Source organism: Protopterus annectens, chromosome 2.part2, assembly GCF_019279795.1.
Source record: "Protopterus annectens isolate FY-2018-M chromosome 2.part2, PAN1.0, whole genome shotgun sequence".
Taxonomy (NCBI): domain Eukaryota; kingdom Metazoa; phylum Chordata; order Ceratodontiformes; family Protopteridae; genus Protopterus; species Protopterus annectens.
In genome coordinates, this window is record NC_056730.1 from 154,189,057 (window position 1) to 154,204,505 (window position 15,449).

General features: G+C 44.3%; 1 protein-coding gene across 1 annotated transcript in view; it reads left to right on the plus strand.

Moving 5' to 3' along the window:
* KIF2A (kinesin family member 2A) overlaps window positions 1-15,449 on the plus strand; it is a 2,798,933-nt gene that overhangs the window by 2,408,384 nt on the left and 375,100 nt on the right. Inside the window, exon 17 of the mRNA XM_044063819.1 lies at window positions 1,043-1,110. Within this exon, the coding sequence (XP_043919754.1) occupies window positions 1,043-1,110 (68 nt within the window). The remainder of the gene's footprint in view (window positions 1-1,042; window positions 1,111-15,449) is intronic.

The window sequence follows — 15,449 nt, forward strand, 5'->3', positions numbered from 1 at the left end:
GGTACAGTGAAGATTGGAAAATTTGCCCTTTCCTCACTGTAGTACGATCTCTGAGTTGGTATATATAATTAGCGGAGGGGGGGGCACAGCCCCCCACAATACTTGTTTCGAAGACCGGCATTTTCGATCACTAGGCCGTTCGATCTGTGGCCTTTCCTTCGATCTAATAGGGACCTGAATTTTCATGGATGGACTTCCAGAATTGCTTAGACTTGCTCTTGAAGGTTGTAGAAATGCCCAGTTAATGTGTGATTTGGCAAAAGTTGACATCCCTTTGTAGAATACAACTTCTCAAATGTAATGTTTTGAATGTTACTGTAAATAAGTGTGCTGGTATTGCCTTCATGTGATGAATTAGTCTCTTCATAAAAAAGTGTGCCATCCATTCTTATTTTGGTAAATCTGCTAGTTAATTATAGTGTGAGGACTTTTTAATACTCTTGAGTTAAAGTGAAAGCATAATGCACTAAAATGCACTTTATCATTTAGAAGTCTTGTTTTCTTCACATTTTGTTTAATGAGTCCAATTTTCAAGACGTTGCAAGGTGTGTAGTTGTGTTGCAGTATTCACTCTTCCCACATGTTTTTAAACATCTCCCAGCTGCAGTCCATCTCATGCATTGCACTGACTTTTACACCACAGTGTGTATCCTGTCCTAATTTGAGTATGTAGTATGCTGCTGGTGCCTGTTCTGAACACTGTTTTAATCATTAGTTTCATATCTGTAAAATCATATCTTTCTTTTCTTGACCATAACCTATTTTGCAAGCAGAAGTGACTTCAGGGTAGTAATTGAGGAAATTGTGCATAACCACACACCTGTTGAACCAAATCGAGCTTTCTGCTTACCATGCAGCAACTCATAGGTATCACAGAACACCAATTCCTGCCAAGTAATATTAAAGTATGTCTCAAAAACCCCATGCTTCAAGCCGTACTTCTGTACTGTAGTCATACTTTCAGCTAATGTGTACATTCACAGATATCTGCATCTGACATTGAAAAATTATATGTTAACTGTAATTAACTTTGCCATTTTAGATTGCCACAATATCACCAGGGATGGCATCTTGTGAAAATACACTAAACACACTAAGATATGCAAACAGGTATGATGGAATGTTCAGATTACAATATAATACTGTTAATAGTCTGTTTCTACCACACATTCTTTCTCAGTGCCTACATAATAGAGTGCTCAGAATCGTTTTGAGAATATTGTTGTGTAATTCAATAAAATCTTTTAATATTCACTTGATGCTTACGTCACTGAGGCTGAGCTTTATTTTTTTATTACCTGCATCTGCGTATGTGACATGAGTAGCTGTCATGTCCTGAAAAGTATAAGCGGGTGGTGTTAATGCTTTCAAAGTGGTGTCTGTGAAGTTTTTCATTCCATTTGTTACCGAAAGACTATCACACAGGTGAAGAAAATCCAATACATTCTGTATATTGTTAAATGACCAGCTTGAACATTAAAACTGTGTGATGATGATTTTACCACACCTAAGTCTAAGTGCTCTTGTTTAGAATTTTTTGTACAATTTGCATTCCATGTGGTTTTAATCATGCTTTTAATTGTGTTTTGGCCTACCACTGTAGTTGCACCATTCTGTAGCATGTGAGAAATAAATGCAAGCGCACATGAGCACACTCTCTCTCATATATATATATATATATATATATATATATATATATATATATATATACATACATATACACACACACACAAACACGTGTATATGTGTATATATATATGTATATATGTATATATGCATATATATATATATATATATATATATGTATATATATATATATATATATGTATGTATGTATACACGCACATATCTTAAAATTTTGATAAAATATATATTTTTTTCCTGTTCTTAAATGACAGCTCAGTGAAGACGTATTCTAGGCCATTGTTGTACTCTGCATACTGAGCAAAAGTTAAAAATAAGACCCATAACAAGAGTGGTAGTGCTAAATATCGGATTGTGACAGTCAGCACCTCCAGACAATGGATAGGATAGGACCATTCTTGCTGCACTGAAATGCAGTTGCATCTTCCGGCTTTCCAAGACTACTGTTTATTTTAGGAGTGTCATGGTTGTTATGCATGTGTTCTGCTGAAGTCCTGTTTCTTTTTTCAGTACCTTTACCCTCTTTTGTCACTTCTAACCTCTTAATCCTTGATTTTGAGGTTAGTGTTTTGAGTTTTGTTATTTTTAGGCTTTCTGTTGTTAAACTTTTTTGATTGTCTTAAGAATATACACATTTAGGGGGCTCCAAGACTGCAGCTGATGGGGTTAACATGTTGATGCGAGTTCTGCCAGTGTGAAAACAGAGCAATTGTTAACTTTTATTGTTGGACTTTTATCAGTTTGGGTAAAATTCAGTCATTGCCTATTAATTACACTTCCTGAATCCCAGCAAAGAAGAAATTTGAAGAAGCTTGATTAAAGTCCAGAGACTTCCCGTACTCTGGAATAAACTACCTGTCTATATCAAACAAAGATCCTCATTAGCACTCTTCAAGAAAAATCTTGATGATTGGATAGGAAATAGGAGATTCACCCCGTGGATCACCTCTGTGGCTCTGCTCGACAGTGGCACAGGAAAATAATTTTCTTGGGTGGCAAAAGCCAGGGTACCTTTTTGGCTGGGCTTGTATAGGCCCCACGGTCGATAGCCTAGTACCTATCTATGAACCTAAATCGGCTAGAAAAGAAAGTGCTTCAGCTGGAAGGAAGTTCACAGCTATTCAGCAAAAAGCAGCTTAAGTGACACGGCATTTTTAGTACAGAAAAAGGCTTCCAGTAATTCTGAGGGAAAATATAAATCAAATGCATTCAGAACCATTTAAATAAGTAAAACAATTGACTGTATATAAAGTCATATTACAAAAGGTTGGAAAAAGAAGAGCTGTAAGTAGCTATTCAGGTGAGTTGACAAAAGTGCAGAAATGAGAGACTAAAATGAAGGAAAGACAGGCAAAAACTCTAGGCTTTTCAAAAGAACTGTTTCATAAATGGAGCTAGAAGATGGAACATGGTGAAAACCTGTGATGATAAGTTGTCTGTCTCGCCTTCATTCTTGCTGGTTGGGTTCGGAACCGATTCTCTGCTCCGACTCGGCCATTTTCTAAAGCTCGAGAGCTGCTGGCTCGAGGCCTCCTTATATCCCACAATGCCTGGCGCTAGATCCCCAGATCTCGTTTGCCGCTTCAGCTGCGAGGTTGCGCTTTACTGGCTCAGGTCGTATTCATCTTTTTGTCATAATTAGTTGTTAAATTTTAGTACATATTTCAAGCTTTTTGTTCTTAGTAGTGTAGTACTGTTAGATTAGTTGTAGTACCTGTGTTTTCTGTCTTTTAGGAAATTCGTTTTAATTAGAGAGTTTCTCCCCTCCCCCCATCTCCCTAAAGTAGGCCGTTTAAATTAGAGGCTATCCCCTTCACTTTTATAAACCTTTTTCCAGTAGGAGGTAGTGTTTAGCCTTTGTAGTTTAAAGATAATTTTATTTTTATTTTTGCTAGTATTCTTATTCTCTTTAATTTTTTGTTTGAAGGTGTGGGACTAGGGTGTGTTTATTTAAACTAGTCTAATATTATTCAGCTGGTATCCCTTTTTCTTTAGCATGTCAAAGGATACCAAGGTATCAGGGTTCAAGAAGTGTGACTCGTGCTGTCAGAAAATGTCTCTGACAGACGGTCACACTTCTTGTGTTTATTGTTTGGGCGCCCTGCACCTGCAGGACTCTTGCTCGGTATGTCATCCCTTTAGTCGAGAGTCCTGCAGAAGCGTAAGAACAAGTTGATTCTCAGGGGGTTACTTAAACCAGAGGGGTATTCGGCGAAGTCTCAGCCAGCGAAAACCCCTAAGCCCACCAAGCCGTCAGCTCCCAGTACGGAGCCATCACCAGGTGGGAGCGTCTGCTTCTATTTCGGTTCCGGCCGGAACCGAAGTATCTAAATCTCATTCGGCTCCGACCTTGGTGTCGGAACCGTCAGGGAGCCGTGAGCAATCTAGGTCGCCATCCCTAGAGTCTATTCGCTCGGCTCCAGGGTCTCCCTTACTGCAATCTGAACGGAGCCATCGGTCCCACTCTTCTCAGTCCTCGAGGCTATCTGATCATGACTTGGAGAGAGTGGTTAGTAGACGCCTCAAATCGCAGGCCCTGGCTAAAATGTTAACTAGCCCTCGTCATCATGCTGTGACTGTTCCTGTTTTTGAAGTAGTTTCGCCTTCGACGACTCCTGCCAGTTCGGAGCCGGGGTTTGTTGGGTCTCGGATCTTGGAAACATCGGCGCCGATGCTTCCCCTTTCGGCTCCGTCGTCTGCTCCGATTTCTTCAATGGTTCCGTCCTTGGAGGGATCTGGGCACCGAGACTCCCTTGTCGGCTCCGAGGGGGTGAGTGGCATCGGACCCTTATCCGACCCCGTTCTCCCTCTCAGAGCCTTGGCGCAGGTAAGCTCGGCTCCTACATCGGACTCGGAGCTGTCCCTTTTGGTGCCAGGGAGGATTCCCATCTTTTCGGAGCGGGGACCCTCTTCTCTGCCGGACAGGTGTGCCTTCGAGGTCATGAGGAGCGTGCTGACTTCTGAGTCTCCACCTCGATCAGCCCCTTCGGCTCCTCCCCCCAGGGTGCCTGCTTCGGTCTCTGCCCCTCCTCCAGACCCTAAGCGAGGGGATCAAACGCTCCAGGTCACCCCACTGGGTGTATCTTCCTCTTCCGAGGCCTCCCCTGAAATTTCAGAGGAGCCCCCTCAAAAGAGGAAATGTAAGAGGAAACATGTTGACTCCCCCGATGAGTCTGTCATGACATATACCAACTTGGAGGATTCGGAAGGATCCCCAAGTTCCCCCTCTGAAGATGTCTCTTTCTCAGACATCCTTGAGATCCTTAGGCAGAGGGGGAACTGGACTGCCATTAACCCTTCTGAGGACGAGTCTGTATTCCTGGGCGCGTTTGGTTCTCGCCCCTCCACCTCCTGGGTGTCTCCGCCTTTCGATCCATTGATGGAAGTAGTGGCTCAGAAGGTGTGGTCAGCCCCGGACACACTGGAACCAACCCCCCGCAGTCCCACTAAGTTTATTACGGCCCCTAAAGATAAACAGTTTTTGACAAAGGGTGTCCCCGTTGATGCCATAATGGTAGCAGCGGCCACGAAAAAGGAGTTGGCTGACACTTCTGTACCTGTCCATCCCCCTAATAAAGATTCTAGGATGATGGACAGATACGGGAAGTGGATGTTTTCTTCAGCGACCTTCTCCATGCGGTCGCTGAATTACTTGTGCCACTTCACCCATCTCCAGAGGGATCTCCTCAAGGAGCTAGGAGATACCCTTCAAGATCCATCAGCTGCAGGGGCTCAAGACGAGATTAACTCCCAGCTGCCAACTCTTAATTCAATCGTCAGCTCCTCCATGCGGCTCATTTCATATGCGGCTGATGGGCGAGTAGGGCCGCAGGCAGAGGCGTGGCTTTGAGAAGACATGCCTGGATGCGGTTATGTAACTTTGCTGATCCCTTCAAGGCATCTTTCACCAATACCCCTTTCGATGGTTTGGCTCTGTTTGAACCACAAGTGAGAGATACCCTTACCAGGTGTGAGCAGGAAGGCAAGACTCTGTCTGCCGTGGGAGTCCGTTTTTCCACTCCCTCTAGACCATACCCTAAAGGTCAGAAGAGTGGAAAGATGTGGTTCCGGAAACCCCAGGGAGCCGTGCCTGGCACACGTGGCGAGTTTCCCCCCAGAGGCAGAGGAGGGAACAACAATAGATGCCGCCTGTGGGGCAGAGGGGGTCCGCAGAATCAGGGCAGCAGAGAATCTTTCTCTGACAAGCCCTTCCAGCACCCCTGACAGGCTGCATGCCTTCAGAGGCAGTCGGGGGAAGATGGTCTCTGTACCCAGAAGCCTGGCGTCTCATCACACGAGACAGCTGGGTACAGTCTATCATATCCGGAGGTTACAAAATCCCCTTTGTCCACACCCCCTTAAAAGCGAACAAGCCCATCCCAGATGTTCCACCCGGTCTAAGGGAACAGGCAGTACAAGAAATTTCAAAACTGCTTAAAAAACGGGCCATCCAACAAGTCCCAGCAGACCAGCAAAGATCCGGAATTTACTCAAAGTTCTTTTTGGTACCAGAAAAGACAGGGGACTGGAGACCCATTTTGGATCTCAGCAGACTAAACAAGTCTGTTTGAAGAACAAGGTTCCGGATGGTCACGCTTCAGTCCATTCTACCCTTTTTGGGTCAGGACAATTGGATGTGCTCCATAGATCTTCAGGATGCGTACTACCATATCAAAATGGACAGGCGTTCCAGAAGGTTTCTCCGCTTCCGGCTGGGAGGCGGTCATTACTAGTTCAGAGCCCTGCCCTTTGGTCTCACCACAGCCCCCAGGGTGTTCACCAAATGTATGGCAGTGGTTACCGCTCACCTGAGATGGCAAGGATTGCAGGTGTTTCCATTTCTAGACGATTGGATCCTTACTGCTACCACCAGACATCAATTGCTGAGAGCCAGGGATTATACCATCCAAACATGCTCCAACCTTGGTATCTCAATAAATTTAGAAAAGTCTGCATTGTCACCTTGTCAGTCTTTAACCTTTATAGGCGCAAGATTAAATACGAAAGATCTGTCCGCAAGACTTTCAATAGACAGAGTGGCAGACATTTGCCGACATGTACAGGTATTATTAGGATGCAGAAAGATTTAGGCCAGATTCGTCCTAAAAACCTTGGGTCTCATGGCAGCAGAGATCATATTAGTTCCCCTGGCTCACTTTCACATGAGGATTCTCCAGTGGATGCTTCTCACCCAGTTGTCCTTTCAACAACTTCCTATGTCTCACAAGATAATAATCACGCAGTCATGCAAAGACCACTTGACTTGGTGGATGGTCTCCCCATCAGTACCCCAGGGCAGACCATTTGTCCTTCCTCCTCCAGTTGCCACGGTGACCACGGATGCCTCCCTGATCGGGTGGGGGGGGGGGCATTTTCAGGGCAGGACTGTCCAGGGCACCTGACAACCCCACGAGTGCCACTTGCACATAAATGTCTTGGAGATGAGGGCGGTGCTTTTAGCATTGCAAGCTCTTCAGAACTCTCTACCCACTGGGACCATTGCAATTCAGACAGACAATATGTCTGTAGTGTGGTACATCAACAAGCAGAGCGGAACCAAGTCCTATCCCTTATGTCGAGAAGCACTCAGACTATGGCAGTGGGCGATCTCCTCTCAACGGTTTCTGACAGCAACGCACATCCCTGTCAAGTCCAGCATCATACCGGACAGGCTAAGCAGAGCTATTCTCATGCCTCACGAGTGGTCTCTCAATCGGACAGTAGCGGACAAAATCTTCCGCAGATGGGGTCAGCCTTGCTGCGAACTTTTCGTAACTCCTCTCAACAGCAAGTGCGACAGTTTCTTCACTCTCTTCCCTCTGCTCGGACACTCCCCCAGAGACGCTCTAGTCCACGATTGGCCCCAGGGACTTATGTATGCATTCCCACCCTTTCCCCTAATTCCCAAAATAATTCAGAAAGCTACCGTGCTGGGGTGCAGGATGATCCTCATTGCTCCCTACTGGCCTCGACAAATCTGGTTCCCATTCCTGCATCGTCACCTTCTAGAGCAGCCTTGGAATCTGGACCCAGTTCCGGACCTCTTGATCCATCAGTCGGGCAGGCTGCATCAATCTCTTCAGTCTCTCAACCTCACTGCTTGGTTGCTCCACTTCCAACCTTAGCCAGGCTTCACAGTATTTCCCATTCAGTGCATGAGATTATCTTTTCTTCACACAAACCTACAACTAGGAAGACTTTTGCTAGTAAGTGGAAACGTTTCTCTATCTGGGCAGAGGCTAGAAATATAGATCCTTTTACGGCCCCTGTCCATAACGTCCTAGACTTTTTAGCAGAACTTTTTCAAGCGTGCTCCTCTTCTGCCACCATTAGAGTTCAATTAGCGGCAATCTCAAATTTCCATACGGGCCTGTCAGAAACCAACATCATGTCCCATAAGCTTTGCAAAGCCTTTCTTAAAGTAACAATCTTGCTCAGGCCTCCAGTGAGAGATCCCCCACCTCCGTGGGACTTGAATTTGATACTAGTTTCCTTGATACTGCCTCCTTTTGAACCCGGCAGCTTCCTGTTCCTTGAAATTGCTTTCTTGGAAAACCCTCTTTTTGGTGGCCATTGCTTCAGCGAGGAGCGTTTCTGAACTTCAAGCCCTGTGTGTTCGTCCTCCTTACCTAATTTTCCATAAGGATAGGGTTTCACTCGGGACTAATCCTTCGTTCCTTCCTAAGGTCCCCTCCGAAAATAATTTGAATCAGTCCATTGATCTACCAGTCTTTTTTCCAAATTATTCCAACAAAGCTGAACACAAATTACACCAGTTGGACGTTCATAGGCAATTACGTTTCTATTTGCATAGGACTGAGCAAATAAGGAAATCAGACCAACTCTTCCTATCTTATGCGAAGGGCAAGCAGCGTCAACCAGTCTCTAAAGTAGCCATATCCAGGCGGTTGTCCTCTGTTACCCTTATTTATCAGTTTAGGAATAAAGAACTCACTGCTAAACCTAAAGGCCACTCTACTAGGGCTTTAGCTACATCGGTAGCCTTTCAAGCAAGGCTACCAATGGAAGCCATTTGTGCGGCGGCCACATGGGCCACCCCTCATACCTTCATTTCACATTATAAATTGGATCTGGCCTCTAAGGGTAGAGCTGATTTTGGTTCCACTGTGCTCAAGAATCTGTTCCGATGAGCCACCCAGGACTAAGGTGCTAGGGACGCTGTCCCAACCAGCAAGAATGAAGGTGAGAGAGACAACTTAACATTAAGAATTTATGTACCTACCATAATTTCCATGTTAGTTGTCTTCTTCTCGCCTTCTTTCTTGCGTCCCACCCTCCATCCCCCTAGCCTAGATAGACTGAGAAGAGTCCTCCTACAAGTCTTGTCACTGGCTGAGTCTTACCCAATTTATGTCCTCTACATTTCTTTAGCCCTATAGTTGAAGTCGAGCTATTTGGACAGTTGTCCTTTTGTATTGTTATGGTGTTAGGTCTTCCAAACGGGATCTGGGGATCTAGCACCAGGCATTGTGGGATATAGGGAGGCCTCGAGCCAGTAAATAGCTCTTGAGCTTTAGAAAATGGCCGAGTTGGAGCAGAGAATCAGTTCCGAACCCAACCAGCAAGAAAGAAGGCGAGAAGAAGACAACTAACATGGAATGTTATGGTAGGTACATAACTTCTTATTTTTTTATGCTATACCAAAGAAACTGGAAGGGAATAAATGGCATTAATTTTATGAAAATACTGATAAGCAACTAGACAAGTGTTCTACAAAAAGGATTTAACTGAGGGTATATATAGTATGTATACTGAACTAGCCTGAACTGTTTTTTAACTGATTGCTGCATTATTTTAAAATCTGCACTTAAAGTTACATTTTAGTCGAATTTGATCGAAAGTTTGCTTGTTTGTTTGTTTAATTTAACTGTGGAGGCTGCCCACTAAAATGTGCTAGCCTGTGTAACTAATTTATCACTGTTTCTGCATTTTCTGTGTTTCTACCAAAAAAACAAAAAAATAATCCTCGTTTTCCCGCCTTCCTCGACTAGTTTAGACCAGTTTACATGCATTGCTGTATTAAGGGCTGCAGTTTACAGGCATTGCTGTATTCTGGGCTGTGGTGTAGTTCCTGTGTTGTCCATTACCTTACTTGGATAGAATGAAGTTTCTTTGCTCTCACCAGTGGGAGTGGGGAGCCTTGAGCAGCCTACCTGTCCTTGGGGGAAGTGACCTCAGCACAAGAAGCTGTAGTAATTGGTTGTTTGGGACCATTTCTAGCTCTTTTGTAGTTCACTGTTTAAAATCCGCCTCTGGGCGTTTTTTTCTGGCTATACTGCTCAGACAAGCTCCACGTGGGTTTACAGAGTGGTCCTAGCAGCAGGGAACTCAGAAAAGCGACTACCTTCTGGATTAAAGTATATTTGCTTTTTTTTCACTTGAAATAGCTTCTGTAGCTTACCTTGAACTAGCCTGAACTGTTTTTTAACTGATTGCTGCATTATTTTAAAATCTGCACTTAGTTACATTTTAGTCGAATTTGATCAAAGTTTACTTGTTTGTTTAATTTAACTGTGGAGGCTGCCCACTAAAGTTTGCTAGCCTGTGTAACTAATTTATCACTGTTTCTGCATTTTCTGTGTGTTTCTACCATTATACAAAAAATAATCCTTGTTTTCCCGCCTTCCTCGACTAGTTTAGACCAGTTTACAGGCATTGCTGTATTCTGGGCTGTGGTGTAGTTCCTGTGTTGTCCATTACCTTACTTGGATAGAAGGAAGTTTCTTTGCTCGCCAGTGGGAGTGGGGAGCCTTGAGCAGCCTACCTGTCCTTGGGGGAAGTGACCTCAGCACAAGAAGCTGTAGTAATTGGTTGTTTGGGACCATTTCTAGCTCTTTTGTAGTTCACTGTTTAAAATCCACGTTTGCACGGCTTTGTGCGGTTGTAGCAGCACCGGTTAAACAACGTTAAACTTTTTCTGGCTCCGCCAAGTCTGCTCTTCAAATTTTCCCTTAAGGAAGCTCTACTCTTAATATAACCAGACTACTCACTGTATTATAAGCCTAGCACTTGTTCTCAATACTTCTCTACTAAGTAAGCACTCTCGTACTAAGTAAAGCACTACATCTACTTACCACCCCTATGAATATCCACTTCCCTTAAAGGTATACCACTCCCTTATACTGTTCTAGCATGTCGAGTGGTAGATTACTGGCGTCGTCTCCAGTTCAGCTGGTCAATCTGGGTATCTTGAGACAATGCTACAATTGTCTCATGTACACAGACAACCCTCTCCTCCTCCCAGCAAACACAAATACATGTGAGAGAGACAACTATATAGCCAAACTGGAGGCTGAACTCTCTCAACTCAGGGCTGGCATGACCAGACAGGAGGAGATGGCAACCACACACACACAACAATCCCAGTCCCACATAGACCTACCACAACTGCAAACCAAACACATAAAAACACAAAGACATACTCGGAGGCTCTAATAAAAAACTTACCAAAACAACAGAGGCTCCCAAAGCAGACATCCAAAAATCCACCACCTCAAAACAAAACACATCCAACACATTTCAATAAATCAGTGTGTCGACCAATCACAGCCCTTAAGGCCAAACACCTTGCCTGATACACTAGTAATAGGTGACTCCATAGTCAGACACACTGATGTCCCACTGACCAGGCTGAACAAGGAGAAGGTGACTGTGAGCTATCGGGAGCTAGGATCCGCCACATAACACACGCACTCAGGTCACTCCAAAGCAAGTACAAATATGACTCTGTCATTGTCCATGCTGGTGTGAATGACCTGAGACGTACCTCCCTGGACTACATGAAAAGAGACATAGAGGAGCTCTCCGATTATGTAGCCCAGGCTGGTATGACCCTGACCCTGAGCAGCATCTTGCCCTCACCAAGAATGATACCACAATACAAAGACAAGACGATCAGCTTTAACAATTGGCTCAAGTACTGGTGTCATTCTAAGGGGATCCAATGTCTGTCTGCCTGGGATGATATGTTGGACAAGCCACGCTGCTTCGCAAGGGATGGCTTACACCTGTCACCACTGGGCTTCCGGATATTGTCTAAGGCTCTTGCCACCCCCATAGTGCCTTTTTTAGACAAGGCTCAAAAGACAAACCCACCTCCTTAGAAAACAAAAATGGAAAAAAACTAAGGGTAATGCTGCTCAACGCCAGAAGTCTAAATCTCAAGATGCAGGCACTTGATGCACTCCTCAGCATGGAGAACATCGACGTCTGTGCAGTAACTGAAACCTGGTTCAAGGCTCCTGAGAGCACCCCAGCGCTACCAGGCTATACCTCGTATCATGCTTTTCGGCCCCAAAACCCGGGCCGAACCACAAAGGGAGGGGGAGTATCCATATTCATAAAGGACACCCACACCTCCAGGTTAGTAGCAACACATGAAGCATCAGAGACCATACAGGTGTAACTAACCATAGGCAAAACTGCTATACAACTGGTAGCATGTTACAGACCACCCTCCCAATCTCAAGAACCCCACTCAGCCTTCCTGAAGACATTGGAGGATATGAGTGTATCACAAAATACCATCATACTGGGAGACTTCAACTACCCAAACATAGATTGGGTACATTATTCTAGCCCTAATACCCTAGCCCAAAGGTTCCTGGAATTCATAAATTCAAATGCACTGGAACAACTAGTCACCTCTCCCACTAGGGGAGATAATATACTAGACCTGATCATCACAAACATGGGGACAAAATGCTCCACACCGAAGTATACCCTCACTAGTGAGATCTGACCACAAACTAATCACCCTGGATATACATATCCCACCTCCACCCCCAGCACAAAAGACCACAGTGAAAAACTTCTCAAAAGCAGACTTCACTCTTCTTAAGATTGAGATGGTATCCTTTAAACCCACTGTGCCAGTGGATACCACATCCCACAATGCCGAATCCTTCACAAATGCTTTCTATGGACATCTCCAAGAATGCATGGATCATGCAATCCCAAACAAATCCAAGTCCCTCTGCACCAAATGTAAGTGTCCTGTCTGGTGGACCTCAGCCATAAACAAATTGTATAACAAAAGAAGGAAGCTACTGCACGTCAGAGCGAAATCCCATGAAGGGAAGACATCTCTGATCAACATTAGCGAAAACTACGTTCTCTCATAAAAACATCCAAGACAAACTTTGAGAGAAAAATCGCTAAGGACACTAAAGATAATCACAAAGCCTTCTTCAGCTATGTTAGAAACCTGGGCGGAACCCTCAGATATGCTCAGAGTTGGTTCACAACAACAAAAAATACACTGAACCCACAGATATTGCTAACATTCTGGCTGACAGGTTCAGTGCAAATTTCTCCCTTCCTTCACCCCCCAAAAGAAGAAATACTTATCCCAGCTGAATGTAATCTCCCTGTTATCTCAGATGTCCAAGTGAGAACCGCCCTAAACAAAGCAAAAAACACAGCATCAATGGGACCTGACGGTATCCCAGGGTGCGTGTTACGTGAACTCCAAGAGGAGCTAAACCCACACATAAAAATGCTATTTAACCTTAGCCTTACTTTGGGATATGTACCTGAATACTGGCGTACAGCAACAGTGGTCCCACTCCACAAAGGGGGTGCCTCTACAGACCCTGGAAAATACCGCCCCATAAGCTTAACTAGCCTGGTCTGCAAAGCTATGGAAAGAATCATTATGGAACTCATAAACAGAGACATTGGGGACCTACAGACACTTGACCCCACCCAGTTCGGCTTTGTAAAGGGCAGATCCTGCCTTTTAAACCTGGTTGACTTTTTCGAAACAGTCACTAGAGCCATTGATGAGGGCAAAGCAGTCCATACAGCATACCTGGACTTGGCTAAGGCCTTCGACACAATACCCCACTCAGGCATCATAGATAAGCTCAACAGCTTAAACGTAAGCCCTTATGTCACTAGATGGGTTGCAAACTGGCTAAAGGACAGAACCCATAAAGTTAAAATCGCTGGAGCAATTTCAGACTCAAAGCCAGTCACAAGTGGTGTCCCACAGGGATTTGTCCTGGGACCCCTCTTGTTCAGCATTTATTTCTCAGATGTTAAAGCAAACATGGGAGGGCTGTGGCTGACAAAGTTCGCAGATGACTGCAAACTAGGCGCCATAGTCGATACACCAGCAGACACACACATCCTACAAAAAGGCCTCACTGAAACGGACAACTGGTGCCGTAGTCACGGCCTTAAACTAAATGCCAAAAAATGTATGGTCATCCCTTTTGGAAAAAACAAAGTACCCACAAATTATCACATAGACAGCAACCCACTGAGTACGGAAAAAGTAATCAGAGACCTAGGGACCCAAGTAGACAGCGACCTCTCATTTGACACCCACATTGCCAAAGTGGTTAGAAAAACATTCTACCTTGCACACCTCATCATGAAGGGATTCACATCCAGATCCAAGGATGTCATTGTACCCCTATATTCCTCCCTCATCAGACCCATGATTGAGTACAATGCCCCATTTGGTATGTACCTCACCCGGCATTTGCAACAGCTGGAGAGACCACAAAAGTACCTCACCAAAAGGATCAGGGGTCTCCAACATATGTCTTATTCTGCCAGACTAAAGAAACTTCAGCTCTATTCAGTAGCATACCGCCTGCTCAGAGGTGATCTTTGCCTGACGTACAAGGCCATGTCCAATCAGGATCTGATGGACATGCTCCACCTCAAAAAATCCAAATCCATCAGGGCCACGAGAGCTAAAGACTTAAACCTCGGCACAAGTATGAATAGGACATGCTGGAGGGACAGATTCATAACCCAGAGGCTTCCCATGCTTTGAAACAGGATCCCAGTTCGTATTAGGCAGAGCCCCTCACTGACTGTCTTCAAGAGAAATCTTAATGAGTGAATGGGAGATCGTAAGTTTACCCCAGGGGTCACATCTGTGTCACTGCTAGACAGGGGCACAGTAAACTAATTCTGTTATATAAGGGGACCTTCATTGTGTCACTACTAGACAGAGGCACAGTATTCTAGATTTATTCTGTACATTTTTGTACCATTTCATGGGGTGGCAAAAGCCACATCACTATGGCTAGGCTTACAAGTGCCCCAGGGCAGATAGCCTAGTACTATACTATGAAACTATATATGGCCATCAGAAAGCTGTAAAGGCATATATCAGTAAAGATGCAGTCATACTGGCAGAAAGAGCTACCAAACAGTGCCCGAAGGGAAAAGTTTATTAAAACAAATGGGGATACCAGAGCATTTGTGGAAGGTGATTATTTGCTGTACACACACACAAAGCAAGCTTATAGCCACAGTCAGAGTATGTCTATAAACAAGTATTAAATTCAAGTTACTGTATCCAGCCATCTTCAGAATATTTCTGCCTAAAGAATCAGACATGTTTTGATGCAGGGTAGATTACAAAGGAAAAACAGTGTAACCAGCAGAGAGTGAGATAGCAAGCAGAAGAGGAACTTTCTTCTCAGTCTTCCAGACGTAAGAAATCATATAGACTTTGTGATTGAAACATTTCCATTGTTCTAAAAGGAAATGCTTGGGTGACAGAAAAAAAGACCAGTAGCTGACTGGTCTCAAACCAAACATTTAGTGTTAGGAGGGCAAGATGGTCAGGAAGAAGACCAGCAACAAAGTGAAATTAATGGGAGAGCTGTAATGTGTAAGACCCACTGTATGCAATTAAGACTTGTAAACAGTGGTTCTTCAAAAAGTGGATGAAAAAGACTGAAGCTTGTTGACTGGGTTAAACTGGTATGTGAACTGTAAAACATAAATCCTGCTTTGTCATTAATGTTTAAAATGGC